At 38.4% G+C, this 17,073-nt stretch overlaps 1 protein-coding gene across 1 annotated transcript in view; it reads left to right on the forward strand.

The window, feature by feature from the left end:
• The first annotated feature begins 215 nt into the window (after nt 1-215).
• apoba (apolipoprotein Ba) overlaps nt 216-17,073 on the forward strand; it is a 55,847-nt gene continuing 38,989 nt past the window's right edge. Inside the window, exons 1-12 of the mRNA XM_048531570.2 lie at nt 216-315; nt 966-998; nt 2,209-2,324; nt 3,318-3,463; nt 4,681-4,837; nt 5,392-5,547; nt 5,812-5,933; nt 6,915-7,000; nt 12,135-12,360; nt 12,725-12,952; nt 14,600-14,717; nt 14,811-14,957. Coding sequence (XP_048387527.2) covers nt 258-315; nt 966-998; nt 2,209-2,324; nt 3,318-3,463; nt 4,681-4,837; nt 5,392-5,547; nt 5,812-5,933; nt 6,915-7,000; nt 12,135-12,360; nt 12,725-12,952; nt 14,600-14,717; nt 14,811-14,957 — 1,593 coding nt within the window. The 5' untranslated portion in view covers nt 216-257. The remainder of the gene's footprint in view (nt 316-965; nt 999-2,208; nt 2,325-3,317; nt 3,464-4,680; nt 4,838-5,391; nt 5,548-5,811; nt 5,934-6,914; nt 7,001-12,134; nt 12,361-12,724; nt 12,953-14,599; nt 14,718-14,810; nt 14,958-17,073) is intronic.

Here is a 17,073-nt window from a genome sequence, read left to right on the forward strand (position 1 = left end):
TCCCGAGGTTCTGTTTTAAGTACTCTTCGACAGAAAAGGTTAAGCAAAGACGGAAAAGAAATTCTAAAGTTATTATGAAAGAACGTTCAGCTCCCTTTGTCCCAACTGCTTCAAAAAAAACCCAAGTGTAACCTTTGGACCCTGACACCTTTTGCAACTGCAGTGAGCTTCATGAATAGATTGGCTCAGCTGCAGTGACTATATAAATACCGCGCCAGAAACAGTCATTTCAGCAGGAGATTGTCCATCAGCTCAACATGAGCTTCATCATGAAGCTCTGTTTTCTGCTGCTGTTCGGGAGTGTGATCTTAGCACGTAAGTTTTCATTAAGTTTTATTATGAGCCATTAAATGTGATGCAAAATGCAACGTATTCAATACCATGTTTTACACGTCGCGTTATGTTCGCCATTATGAATTCATCTTTCATTTAAATTGTAACCTACATTAATGATTTATATACCATACCATCATCTTTCGAATATAATGACTTAAAGTGAGTTTCCAAATTAATTGAACGAAAGTAACCCGTTTTAAATGAATACAAGAACGTTACTTACAGTCCAGAGGTTTACGTGTTAAATTAAACATACTTGATTTTGAAAGCGATATTCAATTCTACCCAACTTTTTTAACTCCCAAAATGGTCGAAACATGATGGAAACGACCCTGTCTTAATTTCTCCCCCTGAACTTCATAAGCATTTGCCTGATTTTTGGATTGGCGTATGACAGAAGCTGCAGTAGCTTTATGTTACTTGGTCAACGCGATTTAATTAATGAAGTAACAGAGACATGGAATTGCAATTCGTTGAAAAAGTTTACATTAAGAATTGCAGTCGAGAATTTTGAAGTAAAGGTGCACTTTTTTGGTAGTGTTTGGAATACTACATCTATAAATCTATAATATATTTACATTTACATAAATTTATAAATATCCATCTACAAATATTTCTTCACTTTTCAGAAGGAAAACCTGACGACAGAAGATTTTGTTTGAGTAAGTAGCATTGTATTGACTGTGATAATGGGAACTGTACTGGTCTCAATTGTTAAGTGTCTGAGAGCACCTTCTGCGAACCAACAGGAAACCAAAATTATTTTCTGAAAAAGAGTCATTTTGAGGCACAGAGAGTTGTGGCAGCAGTTCTGCAATTTGGAACCAGCGACTTTGGAGCGCATTCCCACAGCGCACACACACACAAAAATGGAGAGACACAGCCTCCCTAACCGCCTGGTGGCTACCTCCTGTGAAGATGCATTTGACGAATGCATTCTGTCAAGAATTTTGGTTGTGCAATTTGGCATTTCCCTGCTGTATTTGCTGAAAGAACGCACTGCAACTCGTTTGGTGGAACACTGCCATCTGTTGGGTCACCAGAATCATGCACCCTACAAGGATAGCCTGACAAGACATTGCAGTTTGTCAAATAGTATCTGGATTTGCTTGATGAACAACATCGTAATACAAACCTTAGGACCATAAGATACAAGAACAGACTCAGACCATTTAGCCCATCGCGTCTGCTCCACCATTCGATCATGGCTGATGTGTTTCTAATCCCTATGCCTTCTCCCTGTAACCCGTGATCCCTTAATTATAGAATCCCTCCAGTGCAGAAAGAGGCCATTTGGCCCATTGACCCTGCACCCGCCATCTGAAGAGCATCTCACACAAGCCCCTACCCTATTTCCATATTTTATTTGATTTATTTATTTACTGTAGTCACATGTACCTAAGTACAATGAAAAGCTTTGTTTGTGAGCAGTACAGGCAGATCATAGAAAACGAGGGCATACAGATCATTGGCTATTTAGACGGAGTGAGGCACACAAGGTTACAGCTGCACAGGAGTTGTACAAAAGCAAGGTCAACTCTATAACACTGCAATTTATTTAATTTACCTAGACTGCATACCATTAGACACTATGGACAATTTAGCATGGCCAATCCAACTAGCCCACACATTGTTGGGCTGTGGGAGGAAGATGGAACACCCAGAGGAAACCCACACAAACATGGGGAAAACATGCAAGCTCCTTGCGAACATTTCCCCGAGGCTGGAATCAAACCCTGACACTGTGAGGCAGCAGTGCTAACCACTGAGCCACTGTGCTGCCTCAAAAGATATTCACTCGCAGCATGATTTATACTAATCAAATCATCTGACTTAATAATTACAACATGTATTTATTTTACCCAATAATAGGGCAGAAAACCCGCTTCAAAAACCTTAAGCAATATTTTTACAACTATGAAGCTGAAACCTCCAATGGAATAGTTGGGACTGAAAACTCACGATCTGGTGTCAGGATATCTTGCACAGTAAGTTAAAAGCTGCTGTCAAAATACAGGAACTCAGCACTTAAATCTAGATTTTCCCCAAGAGATGCCTGAAGAGTTCCCAAATCTCTGTACTCCCTTTCAAATGACCAGCAGGCTGTAAGGATTACCAGGATCAATTAGCACAGTATATGTATCTCCAATTTAATTTGAGGTGCTTTGAATGATTTTAATTTGTTTACATATATCTAGTGCAGCGATATGCCTCACCTTATAGGGAAACAGTATCATTTATTTGTCACAGGTAGTGGGAACTGCAGATGCCGGAGAATCCAAGATAACAAAGTGTGGAGCTGGATGAAAACAGCAGACCAAGCAGCATCTTAGGAGCACAAAAGCTGACATTTCGGGCCTAGACCAGAAAGGGCCAAGGCCCGAAAACATCAGCTTTTGTGCTCCTAAGAATCTGCTTGGCTGGCTGTGTTCATCCGACTCCACACTTTGTTATCATTTATTTGTCAAATGGATTTAAAGTAATGTATTTCACAAGTTCCTGATTATCACCCAAGAAGTGAAAAAGTTTGTAAAAGATGTTTCTTGAAAAGTTACATAAGAGTTACTATTCTTCTGCCTCGATGTAATTATTCTTGAAAAATATTTCAACATAAATTAGTTAACAAGCTTTTACATTATATTTCATAACTTCTCAGCTAACTTAGTTGCTTATTCTGTCTCTGTCAAGGTTCAGAATCTCCCAAAAACATAATATGTTTGAATCTTGAAGTTAATTTAATACCTTTCTCATGTGTGTTTATTTACATGTTTTAGGATTATACCGCCTATTATTTCCTCACTCCCAGACCGCACTCGATAAAATAATAGAAAAAGTAATTCAAATACTTATGAAAAATATTTAAAGTCAATCATTTTTAGCGTATGATATGAGCCCCTAGTTTGCGCATTGGATTAGGAAATTAAACTGCAATTGAAAAGCAAGTTACAACGAATGTGTTTAACTTGGCTGGCTTTCCACAGGTAGAACTTGAAGTTCCTCAGTACTGTGCCTACTCCATGCGGACAAATGCATGCACCCTGAAGGAAGTGCAGAGCATCAGTGCTGATGGCAAACCCATCTTTCGGCTTTCTAAGGACACTGAAGAGTTTCAACAAGCTATGTCCAAGTAAGGAACATTGATATGTATGAATCTTAAAATGTAAATTTTGGTGGGCCTCTTCCTGTCATCTGCTATCATGTTAAAACAGTACATCAAGCCCCGGTAAAGTGGTGTAAACAGCATTCTGGGACTGGGGCTTGTGTAAGGTTGAGGTTGGGACAATTTCACAATATACCCCCTTAAATTGTGCTAGACACTCACACAAGAGAAGGCTATTCACACAATTTGTAAAATAGAGTGAAATAAATGATTACTTGTGATATAGGCAACTGTATACTTCATTCATAAAACGTCCCTCTGCTCATGATTTTACTGAGGCTTTCACTGTTTAGAATAAATTACTTACTGTAGAATGAAAACAACGGGCAAATAAGATTTAGGTGCCCCTGCGTTTATACAACTGGCAGATTGTCTTTGTGTATTACTGTTTGTAACTTATGGCTGCCACTTAACTTACAAAATAACTTGATGAACACGACTGTATTGATAGAAGGCGTTATATCATAAATTCATCATAATCTGTCAATATGTGGGGGTTCATACCTGCTGAAAAACTGCAGCAGATCAAGAGCAGTATATGCCTGGCTCCTATTCAACTTTGTAATATCCAATTTCAAAGCAGAAGTCTAAATAGGTATTAAACTCTCAATCCTATATGTAAGAATCTAATGCCTGGTTTTGTAGTTGTCCAACCCAATTTTCAGGTGCCTTTTTTTAGCATTCTTTGATACTTATATCTATATGCATTTTAGCATATTAGTCCTCCACGTCAATGCTAAATCTGCACATTTTTCACATTAGATGGTCACAGTAAGGTGTGGCTTCTAAGCCATTTGTACCTAGACTTCCCTGAAGGAAGTTCATAATTCTGGAATAGCCTAAGATACAATTATATGCTGAAATAATTTTTCTGGATAGATAGAGCCATAAATGGTTCAAATAATCCTCCTCATGAGTAATAGTGGAACATGGAACATAGAACAGTACAGCACAGTACAGGCTCTTCGGCCAATGGTGTTGTGCCGAACTTTTACCCTAAACCTAAGATCTATCTAACCTCCACCCCCTACCTTATACTATAATAATAATTTTGACATATGGTAAATGATGATGAAATAGAAATGAAAATAAAGTTAAACAGCTCACATTTAATGAGCTAGCGTTAACATCATTATGGGTCAAGTGATTTGCTTGTAAGCTCTGTCACGTATTTTTCTCCATAGGTATGAGCTGAAATTCACAACAGTAAATGGACATATGGGTGTCAATCTGTACCCAAATAAAAATGAACCAACCAACATTCTCAACATCAAGAGAGGAATCATTTCTACTCTTCTGGTGCCCGTGGAGTCTAATGAAGATGTACAGACATTTGACACAGTAAGTTTTTTTTTTCTATTTAATTTTCACAGTTGAAATGGATTTAATGCAATTTCCAAATAGAGGCTTAGCTTTTAGAAGTCCTTCCTACAGCAGGTTCTGCGATGAAATTACTTGGCTAAGTGCAATGCTTCTACAACTTGGTGTAAAGTGTTCGGCCTGGGACTGAAACTGGCCAATTTTGTCATTTAAATCTAAGAAAACAAGTATCTTTTGATGAAGTGAGTCATTGAAAATGTAGAAAATTGAATGAGTTTTGTTAAACTCCTTTGAATCTAACTATACAAGTTGGGAATTAACAGATTGGACTATTCCAAAACACTCTCATCAAACTACTAAAAAGAAAGCTTTCAGTCAAAAGCTCTAATTAGTTTTGCTAACTGTCTGTAAAACGGGGAAGCAAAGAAACAGAGAAAAATAATGGTTAGTTCATGACTGACTTCATTGTTATTTGGGAGTGCTTGGGTTTTGCATTTTCTTTTGTTTTAATGTAATTTATAAAGTAAATATGCATTTTTTTTAAACTGTACTTCTTAAATTTTTTTGTACATCAGGCTTCTGTTTATGGAAATTGCACAAGTGAAATCATAGTGGACAGCAGAGTAGACGGTGTTGCTACTCATATTACAGTTGGAAGGGATCTAACCGCTTGTAATAGATTTACACCTATTACAGACCACAGGAGTCCTTTGGCACTGATTACAGGAATGGTAAGAAAACAAAAGTATTTACAAGATGAACAATACTGTGTCTTCTTTTTGCAAATGTAAGAAATTTAACTTTGATTCTATGTCAGTTCCTCCTTTTGTTGCAAATGGAAAAAAAATTAACTTTGATTATATGTCAGTTCCTGTTTTTGTTGCAAATGGAAGAAATTTAACTTTGATTATACGTCAGTTCCTGTTTTTGTTGCAAATGGAAGAAATTTAACTTTGATTATACGCTAATTCCTTTCTTTATCGTTTTGCATTCAGCATGTACCTGCCGCATCCTTGCTGGACAGTAGTCAATCTTGCAGCTATTCCCTTGATGGGAAGAAGCATATAATAGAAGCCACCTGCAATGAAAAACATATCTTGTTGCCTTTCTCGCAGAAGTAAGTTGTTTTACTAAAATTCCAATAGCTTTTCTTCACAGATCTACACATTTACTGATAGCAATTTAAGAAAGAATAAACCATTGCATTGTTATAATGTTTTGTGGTTTATTTCTGGCTTATCATTGCTCCTGATATGAATCCTCTGCATTAATCCATACCGTACTTTTTTTTGTGTACGTGTTGATTCATTGCCAAACTGTTGATTTGTTTCAGTAAAGACTAGTTTTTCAGCAATCCAATTGGTTTAATGCTTCCACTGTGAAAAGAAGTCAGATGTCAACAGTAAGCTTTAGAGTATTTCCAGTAGCTGTGACAATTAATTATTTAATACTTTGCACCAGTTATGGCAAAAGTAGAGCATTTGTGATGAATGGGAGAGGTGGTGAGTTTGATTGGCATGTTACTCCTTCCAAGTGGAAATTGTTGCACAGAAAAGTCTATCCCTTTTCTTTTCAATGCCTGAAATTAAGACCAATTTCTATCACAGTTATTGCTTCAACTTATAATATCTGGGTCTGGAAACAAATTATAACAGTACTTTTCTGTAAAAGTGAATGGCATTTCACATATGAATAACAGAGTGCCATTTTCATTTTGGTATTGGCAGAGAGTCACCAGCCTATATGTAAAAATATAAACAGCTCTGATGATGAGTCATCTAGACTCATAATGTTCGCTTGCTCTCTCCCTGCAGATGCTGCCTGTCCTGCTGTGATTTCTAGCACTTTTTGTTTCAACCTTCCTTTCAGAAGGTCCACTGAGCAATATAAAACATTTTTAGAAATTAAAGTCAAAATAAGGAGGTGATCTTCTACCTCTTACCCAAGGACGTATTAACTTTTTTGTTTACTTTTTGGATTGAGTTTTTACACCTAAGACACTTTGTAACAACAGAAGCCTTAAACTGCCTTTTATCAATAGAACACTTGAAAAGTGCTTGACGCACGTCTGATTAAAGATGTATTTTTCTTTCATTAGAAGTCAGTATGGAGCTGCATCACATGTAAAGCAAACACTTCAACTAAAAGTAGTCAATGCATCTAATAACAGACACTTTACTGATGGTAAGATTTACCTGTTTACTCGCTTTTGTTTACAGTATTTTTTTCTCTTGGTTTACACTTTGAATTCCGTTCTAGTGGTGATGAGAAAAGAAAGACCTCTAGCTTTATTCTTTAAAAAGTCTAGAAAATACTGCGTGATTGCAAGATTAGCATATTTGGAATATGCATGAACCTATCTTTTTTATGTAATGAAAGGAACAGGAGGTGTAGATTTCTTTGTCTGCCATCTCAGTCCAGTGGAGATGAACATTGGAAACTTTGATGTGTTCGCTCCATAATTTTAATGAATAGAATATCATGCGGCATAGTACTCAATATTCAAATATATGATTCAGGATATAAGACCCAAAGGCCAGAATCGAGATAACAAGGTGTAGAGCTGGATGAACATAGCAGGCCAAGCAGCATCAGAGGAGCAGAAAGGCTGACATTTTGGGCCTAGACCCTTCTTCAGAAATGGAGGAGGGGAAGGGGGTTCTGAAATAAATAGGGAGAGAGGGGGAGGCAGTTAGACGATGGATAGAGGAGAAGATAGTTGGAGAGGTGACAGACAGGTCAAAGAAGCGGGGATGGAGCCAGTAAAGGTGAGTGTAGGTGGGTAAGAAGGAAGATAGATAGGTCCGTCCAGGGAGGACGTACAGTTCAAGGGGGTGGGATGAGGTTAGTAGGTAGGAGATGGGGGTAGGGCTTGTGTTGGGAGGAAGGCATAGATGGGAGGAAGGACAGTTTAGGGAGGTAGGGACAAACTGGGCTGGTTTTGGGATGCGGTAGAGGGAGGGGAGAATCTGTTCCACCATTCATGGTTGATAAGTTTCATACGAAAGTAGGATTTTTAATAGATTGTAGGCTGTATCATTGATGGTAAGATTAGATGAGAGCAATTTTCATTTGTCTTTCACCTCAGTTTCAGGGTGAAAATCACAAGAAAATGTGATATGTTTCCGCAATCATGCTTGTTATAATTTTCGGTTGAGCCTTAGTTTTAGTGGTCAGCACTTCAGGCAGTCAATGGCAATTTCATTACCACTTTCAAAAATGAATGCGGAAGGATACAACGCCATTTTTAGCTCAAGAATATGCTGGATGGGGAAATTAAAATTACAACAAGATAGATTAGGTGAATGGGCAAAGCTGTGGCAGATGCATTTTAATATAAGCAAGCATGTGACCAACAAAGGATAGATATGATAATTTTTCACAAGACACAAAGTTAAATCCAGTCGATGTCCAATGATATTTGGGGGTTCAGGTTCTTAGCTCTTTAAAGTGCCACAGACAGACACAGAAAATAGTCAAGAAGGCCAATGGAATGCTGACCTTCCTAACTAAAGGGCTGCAATTGTGAAGCAGATGTTAAGCTTCAGTTATACAAAACCCTAGTTAGACCTTACTTAGAGTACTCTGAGCAAGTCTGGACATCACCCTTTAGGAAGGATAGATTGGCCTTGGAGAGAGTTCATCATATGGTTTACAAGAATGATACCTGGGCTTCAGGAGTTACGTTGTGAGGAGAGAGTAGACAAATTAGGTCCTTTATACTCTAAAATTTAGAAGGTTATGGGCTGATCTAATAGAGCTGTTCAGAGTATTAATGGAGATAGACTGGGTTGATAAAGGTAAACTATTTCCACTGGCAGAAGATACTAGAACAGGGACATCGTCTGAGAATTAAGGCCTGGTTATTCAGAAGAGGTGTTAAAAAGAAATTCTACATGCAAAGACTCAAAGAGTAAAGGTTCGGAATTCTCATCATTAAATGGTGAATAATGCAAACTAAATTGTTAAATTTAATGCTGAGAGACTTTTTTTTAACAAGCAAGGGTAACAAGAAATATGGTTCCAAGGCAGGCAAATGGAGTTAGACCACAGCTCAACCATGATCTTATTGAATGGCAGAACAGGCTCGAGGGGCTAAATGTCTTATTCCTGTTCTTGTGAAAAAAGAACAAGTGAACTTAGGCTGTTAACCCATTCCATATCCATCTCGCCAAGCCCCCTTCTGGATATAACTACTGGCCAATATGATGTCTAAACCAGCCAACATTGGCTAGATCGGAAATGACAAATTACAGTATCTTTGCCTATGTAGAGTAAGATACAAATGAGACCTAAACCCAAAAGTCACTGGTGTACCCTGCTCACCAGAAAAAAACAGTCCCCAATCAGTAGAATCCAAGGTAGACAAACAGGAGGCTGGAAGAACACAGCAGGCCAGGCAGCATCTGGAGGAAAGGAGCAATCAACGTTTAGGGTATTACCCTTCTTCAGGACTGGATCAGTTAGCAATGAAGAGGTCCAGGGTGGGCAAGAGGCTGGCAAGGGTTGTCCAAGATGAGGAGGCAGGAGAAGGGGGTCTGCAGAGGGTGGCTGGGAGTCTCTATTGACGCAGGAGGCAGGTGGTGGAAGAAAAGCACCATGTTGTGACGGGCATGGAACTAGTTGAGGTGGTGGGGGGGCGCGCAGAGGGGCATGAACTTGAGCCCTTTACTGAGGACAGATCCTTCAGCCTCAGAGCATTCAGGGAGTGAATATGTGGCAAGGTTCAGGTGTTGGGGTATGCTGGGGGGGTATTCTCGAGGAGGCTGAAGGAGGGAGGGAGAAGGGCGATAACGTGATGGGTGAGGGTTGGACATGATGTCGTGGTGGAAAGTAGTTATGGGAGGGAAATGAGAGTGGGTGAGGAGCGGAATGGAGGATTGGATGGGGGGAGGGGTGTGGGAGAAATGAGGTAGAGTAGAATTCTCACCTGAAATTGTTAATGTCCTTGAAAATTGGGTGCTACTAACTTTGGGATTCTGGCTGAGTATCATTTTAATTTTTGCTAATGGTGCTAAGTGGGAAATATTTGATCAATATCCCACAGTCTGAATCATACAGTTTAAAATACAAATAATGTGCCTGAGATGGAACATAAACATCAAGATTATGATCCAGCATAGTTGAAATGCTGCACTGTCGTTTGAAGGATCCATTAAATGGATGTCCTGTCTGCCTGTTTAGTTGGATATCAAAAAGAAATCGAGGTGTTATTTCGATAAAGAGCAGCAATATTTCCCTATTGTGCTGACCACTTCTCTCAATCAGCATCAGAAGCAGAGATTATCTGGTTATTATCACTTTGTGCTAGGGGGTTTGTGTTCTGTAACAGTAACTACAACTCAAAAGTAATTGATGGTGGGTGCAATAGAAATGTTTTTATTGCAGTTATAATGCATACCATCCAACCTTCCACACTACAATTTCGCTTGCCGGAGTCTATACTGTGGTCAACTATTCAGTGTTGTCAGATTTACCGCATCACTAGCAAAACCAGGAACCAAAGAAAAGGAGAGGTCATAAATTTTCCTTCATGTGTTCAGACCATGTGGGAGTGTTTCCCCAAACCCACTAAAAAAATCTGTCATCTGCTGGCCTCGATTTCCCTTTTACTTACTCATAAAATGGTCAAGGTGCCACTTCAACATTTCCTTCGGATAAGTTGCAGTATGCAATTGAAAGCTCCCGAGAGCCGATCTCCTCTTGTTTCCAATGTCTGAAGTGTTGAGCTGGGTAACAAGGAATACAAAGTTAAAAAAAAGTAAATTGATTTGTTTTTACATAAACTTCAATTAATGCAATAAATAAAGCAAGGTTACTGGGAGGTGATAGAGGAGGTATGGTGCGTAACTGAAGCATAATAGAGGTCTGAGGAGAGTGTTATGATCTTGGGTAACTATTTGTGTAATTGGTATCTTGAGCAATGTCCACTCAAAATTTGTAAGGTGGAGTCCAGGTGTTTGAGGGGCAAACATTGCGTATTATCAAGGAATGGTGTGTCATGGGCAGTTTGACCCAGGAAGCAGACACACACTCGGGTTTGGTAATTTCTCCAAATAAAATCAAACTACCGCAGATGTTGGAAATCTGAAATAAACGGATTTGAAATGTTAGCTTAGTGTCTGTCTTCACAGATATGGCCAGACCGCTGAGTATCTTCAACCATTCTTTCTTTTTTATTACTGGTAATGGTACCAACCTGGTTATTGGCCATGGACAGGAAGGTGTGACTGTGAGTCACCTTGGATTGTGGAAGCATTTCAACCTTTGCCCTGACACAACAATTTCAATGTTCACACTGTCAGCATGGGTGAGGTTAAAGTCTGAAGGGTGGGTGAGCCAATTGATATGACACCATGGTACGGGAAGTGTGGGAAGTGTACAGCAATGATATAAGATGGTACAATCAGCGAAATAGATACTATTCCCTGTGTCTGTGAGCAGGAGTCACAAAGGTTGTTATGATTCTCGAGGCAGTCCATTAGGTTGCAGCTACCAATAAAACAAAACACAAAGGTTTAAAGGGCCTGTGAAAAATCAGTATAAGCTAACAGCAGCCAATGCTGCTTTGCCGAGTGCAATACCAAAACCTGGGGTCATGACCTGCCACTTGCCTTAGAGGAAATGCAGCAAAGGATCACCAAACAGATTTCTGGAATGAGAAGTTGGGCCTTTGAGGCAGCATTGAATCAACAAGGCCTTGATATCCAGAAATTAGAAGAATGGGTGTAATTTAATCAAAACAAATGTAATTCTGAGGAGGTATTTCCTCTGGTGGAAAGTCGAAAACGAAGTATCACAATCTGAGAATAAGGGCAGGTTATTTACAGTTGATATGAGGACAACTTTCTTCATCCAAATGATTGTGAATCGGCAAAATTCTCTACCACAGATTGTGGGTGCTCAGTCATTTGGTGAATCCTCATGGCAGAACTTGATAGATTTTTTTTTGATATTTTGGGCATTAAGGGATATGGGGATGTTATGGGCAGTCCAGGCTAAGGTAGAAAATCAGCCATGATCTTACTGAATTACCAGGTGACCTTAAACTGCCAAGTCCTGTTACAATTGTTCCAAGATGCTCATTTTAAGTTTGGTTCTGAAATTTGTGACATTTGGTGGACTTCTCATTGCCCCATTACACACATCCCAAAGTCCAGTTTCAGTTCAATTCACCCTAAATAACAAAAGTATGCTATTCTTTTCCTATATTGTTATGAATATAAAGTACAAATCATTTTGAACTGCAGCATTATTCCTCGTAAGTATTTATTTCAGGATAGACACTAAAGTACTAATTTTAATTAATCTTTTGTAGATGAGTCAACAATCAGAAAAGAACTGACTTTGGAGCACATGGAGAGCAGGGTAAAGAATGCAGATTTTGCACTGTCAGCATTACAGAATCTGGTCAGTCTGTCAGAGAGTGGTCAGAACGAACAAAGAGCCAGTCTGTTCCAAGCATTTGTTGTGGAATTGAGGAGAATGGAGAAAGATGCACTTGAGACTGCTTTACCTAAATTCTTCAAAATGGAAATGCCCAGGTAATCACTGTAATTTGCTACATGTTCTACAATCCTGTCCATAAAAGAAATATAGAATAGTGTGTCCTAACAACTATTTGGTAACATTAGCACAGTCCATTACTGGGGATAGTTGCAAAACTGTACCTTGTAGAAAAGCCAAGTGTCTTGGGTCATAGCTTCTAGAATATTTTGTTTAACTGCAGATGTCAGAAATGATTATTTAATGAAAACTGTAATAATGGTGAGCAGTGATAACCTGACATGGATGTTAAAAGTGCTACCTAGTTTAGAATTTAATAGTAAAATCTTATTATTCCATCACCTGTTAATTTTGGCATATAACGATCCTCTGAGTAACTGTACTTAAACTTTATTTTAAAAGGTCTATTACTGTTCAAGCACTTATGCAGTGCGGCACTCCAGAGTGTTTTGGTGCAATCCTGAAACTTCTACAAAGTGAACCAATCCCTCAGTTGGTGGCAGACACAGTTATCTATGCCATAGGACTTATGGCTTCACCATCTGAAAGTAGGATACAGGAAGTCCTTAATCTGGCAAAGTTCCGGCAAACACGGGGTACATTTTATGCCTTGAGTCACACAGTAAGAAAGTAAGTAGAGTCTTCAATAACTAACAAAAACCTCTTGTCATATATGAAGCAAATGCTTTGGTTTTTCTCCTCAAACAATAACCACTTCGCCAAACATAACCTAATGCACTTTGTCTGCACATTCATGTGCTGACATTTAGATTTTTTGCATTAATTTGTTAATGCAAGCAATATGTTGACAGATTATGTTGTACAATATTCGGGACATTGTAAAATAAATAACGTGAGGGTCAAAATGAATGTTTTGCATGAGAAGTGAAACTTCAGAAGTGTTCGTTTGCAATTGTAGGCTTTGTATTTCCACTTGCCCTGTTCTACCAAACTTACTTTGAATATCAATAAATCAAGGCTGTTCTGACATCAGCATACATGCAGTATTCTTTATTAAAGCAAAGATCACAATAAACAAAAACTGAAAAAAACATACCCATACAATATTTACATTCAGAAATGAATCCGTTTATGTGGATGTGTCCTAATATCAAACCAGAATAGGTGATCAGCCTGCTCTGTCTGAGCTTCAAGTCATTGATCAGACAACCTCCTCAGCTCAGCTCCTCAGAGGCAAACTTTTTATCATATTCTCTCCAAACAAGGAAGCAATGCATCCACATTTTGACACTATCCAGTCTGCAGCAAAGGATTCGTTTTGGCCATTAGCACACATCACAATGTGTCAAGTTTTCCATGTTGATTTGATCAATTAACTGTTCAGCACTTGCCTGTATCTTCTTGGCTTATTCCTTGCTTTCAATGAACTTTGGCATAAAACTTCAGCTTGGGCTAGCTTTTCACCACTTTTCTGTCTTCCAATAAGTAATATGATATTTACAAAATCCAATTCTACAGCAATCACAAATTTGGCTGATAAATAATTACATGATCCATCTGATTCAGTTTATTTTAAACAAAACCTCAGCTTTTTCAGAGCTGCTGTGACAGTTGAGTCCATAACTGCTGTGTTACAATGCTTGATGTAAACATGTGCACATTCCTTGAGCAAAACACAGGAACACTTTAAACTTGTGATCTTTCTAATTAGTAAGTCATCACCAGACTTCTTTAGCTTTTTCCTTGTTTCATTTAACTCCATTTCAGCTAACCCTGCAAATTTTAGGTTAATATCTGTACAATGTATGGGGAGGATATTGTGAATTAATGTCTGATTGTTGCAAAAAGTATATATAATTGCAGTATATAATTATACTATTCAAAATATTCATCAATAATTTGTGATCATTTGGAAAACAGAAATAAAAGCATATATACCACTTGACCATTTCACAATGGTCCACTGGTCAACAAGATACCCCCGATCTTCTGACTCATCTCTAGTTTCTTACACTATCCTCATTGTTCCGTAAATCCTTCAGTACCCCCAAAAAACCAGAGTCCTTTGCTTGACAAGTTATTATATAACTTTGATAATTGCAAAGTCATTTAAATAATTGAAAAAGAATCAGTATTAAAAACGGCAAATTAATTATAGAACATTATTACATTATAACATTCTTTTCTAAGCATTTCACAGTAATAGTGTTTTAATCTGCTATGAAATAATACTGAAAAACTTTGATGTCATGATACATGCTTATAGATGCCTTTCAGTTCATGCTCCAACAGTTAATCCTTTAACTATCCTGTTAGATTTTATGAGGAAACAAAGTCTGTAGTGCCAGAACTAAAGGCAGTTGTGGATTACTTGATGTCCATACTTGGAAGTGACTGCTCTGGAGATGAAGACACGATCTACCTGACTCTGAAGGTAACTGGACAGAATTTTTGAAGTCAAATTTATTTTACAATTAGAAGTGCATTGAATACAAGTATAATTGTGATTTATGTTTTCATTCTGCAGGCTCTGGGAAACATGGGACAGGCAATGGAGAATGCAAATCCTGAAATTAAGCAAACTCTAATAAAATGTGTTAAAAACTCGAAAGTCTCTTCCAACATTCAGCAAGCTGCAGTCCAAGCTTTCAGAAAAATGAACTTGACTGATGAGGTAACGTCATTCTTGACAGTGTGAAGATGTCTACATACACTGTATTCAGAAACCAATAGAACATAATATTACCAAGAAACAATCAAGAAGTAGTTTTCAAATCATGACTATCCTGGACATTAAAGACAGAATGAGTGACAGAAAGAGAAAGTAGTTTGGAGAACATGGAAGTGAATGACTCCAGCTTCTCCAAAAATATGCCATTGCAAGAACTTTTTAAAATTTGGAATCTATTATTTGCAGTAGTGATGAGCTTAGAACATCTGTGTTTTTTTAAAGAGTGGGCATTCAGGCATTCCAGGAATTTGTAGAACAAGGTGTAGAGCTGGATAAACACAGCAGGCCAAGCAGCATCAGAGGAGCAGGAAAGCTGACATTTTGGGTCTAGACCCTTCTTCAGAATTGGGCCAGCATTTGGGACTGAATTCATCTCTGATAGGTTTCTACCCTTCTTTGCAAAACCAGTAATTTAGAGAGGGGATGACCTGGTGGAATTATTGCTAGAACTTTAATCCAGAAATCCAGATCATGTTCTGGACACCTGCATTCAAACCCAACCATGACAGATGTTGAAAATTGAATTCAATAAAAATCTGGAATTAAGAGTCTAATGATGACCAAGAAACAATTGCCAATTGTCAGAAAAACCCATCTGGTTTACTAATGTTCTTTAGGTAGGCAAACTGCGCTCCTTGCTTGATCTGGCCCATATGTGACTCCTGTCCCACAACAATGTGATTAAGCCTTAATTGCCCTTCGGTCAATTAGGATGGGCAAAAAATACCGGCTTTTCCAGTAACCCATACCCCATGAATGAATAGCTACTAACTAGATTGGTGGTGATATTTCGGTGGCCCATCCTGATAGCCTTGAAGCTACACATAGGGACAGATGTCTCATAAAGATGACTGAAGTTTTCAAATTCTCTAGATATTTAACCAGACATAGGATCCACAGCTATGTACACCCATGGAGACTTTGTTCCACTGTGTCACATTTAGGCCCCACATCACTAGATCTGAGGAAATTTTCAACGTTGAATGTTGGCTAGCATTTATGTTTAACTACTGTATTTGCAAGTTAGCAACAATGTAATGTTTATCTTGCTGCTTTGATAATTTCTGAAAATTTAATCCAATCAAGATACACTCTGGGAAGAATTTAGTAGATTGATGTAAAAAATGTAAAATTTGGATGTTTTCTCAACTTTTAAGACTGTGTACTATATGTGTCGCTGAGTGCAAGAAGAGTATGTTCTCACTTTATTGTCTGTTCCTCATCTGTAAATCAGTGCAAGGCAATGTAGTCTCACTCTATGATAAAACAATGTCAGCATAGCTGGTGTAGCTCTAATGGAATTCCAGATCATAGTTTGATGGGTTTAGGTTAACTTTATGTACCTTGCCCAAGTGACAGTCCTTCCATTGTGCACCTAGACAGTGGGTCAGAAATCTCTTTAACACCTTTTAACCAGTCTGTTTGGACATCTTACAACCTACCTCCCTGTTGGGTGGGACTCAAACCTGGGTAAATCTATTTAAGATATGATCTAGTAAACAGTTCAGAGATGTTATTACACCCCTCTGTAACAGGTGGGCCTTTAGCCTGGGGCTCTTGAGACGAATCTTTTACTCACTCAAAATCAACACATTGTGGGTTTTGACAATTCCGCCTACTCAATAGTAATTAGAACTGGATAGCATCTGGATTACTGATCACTAATTCTGAGTATTAAGAAGTTGAACACAATGGCACAGTGGTATTATCGCTAGACTATCAGTCCAGAAATTCACCTAATGTTCTGGGGACCTGGGTTTGAATCCTGCCACAGCAATTGCTGGAATTTGAATTCAATAAATATCTGGAATTGCGAGTCTAAAAATGACCATGAAGTCACTGCCAATATTTGGAAAAGCCCATCTGTTCACTAATGTCCTTTAGGAAAGGCAATCTGTCCTCCTTACCTGGTCTGGCCAACACATGGCTCCAGACTGACAACAATGTGATTGAGTCTCAACTATTTTCTGAGCAATTAGGGATGACAATAAATGCTGGCCTGGCCAGCGAGGCCTACATTTTGTGAGTGAATAGAAAAAATTAAGGCAAACTGCAATAC

The sequence above is a fragment of the Stegostoma tigrinum genome, chromosome 4, assembly GCF_030684315.1.
Source record: "Stegostoma tigrinum isolate sSteTig4 chromosome 4, sSteTig4.hap1, whole genome shotgun sequence".
NCBI lineage: Eukaryota > Metazoa > Chordata > Chondrichthyes > Orectolobiformes > Stegostomatidae > Stegostoma > Stegostoma tigrinum.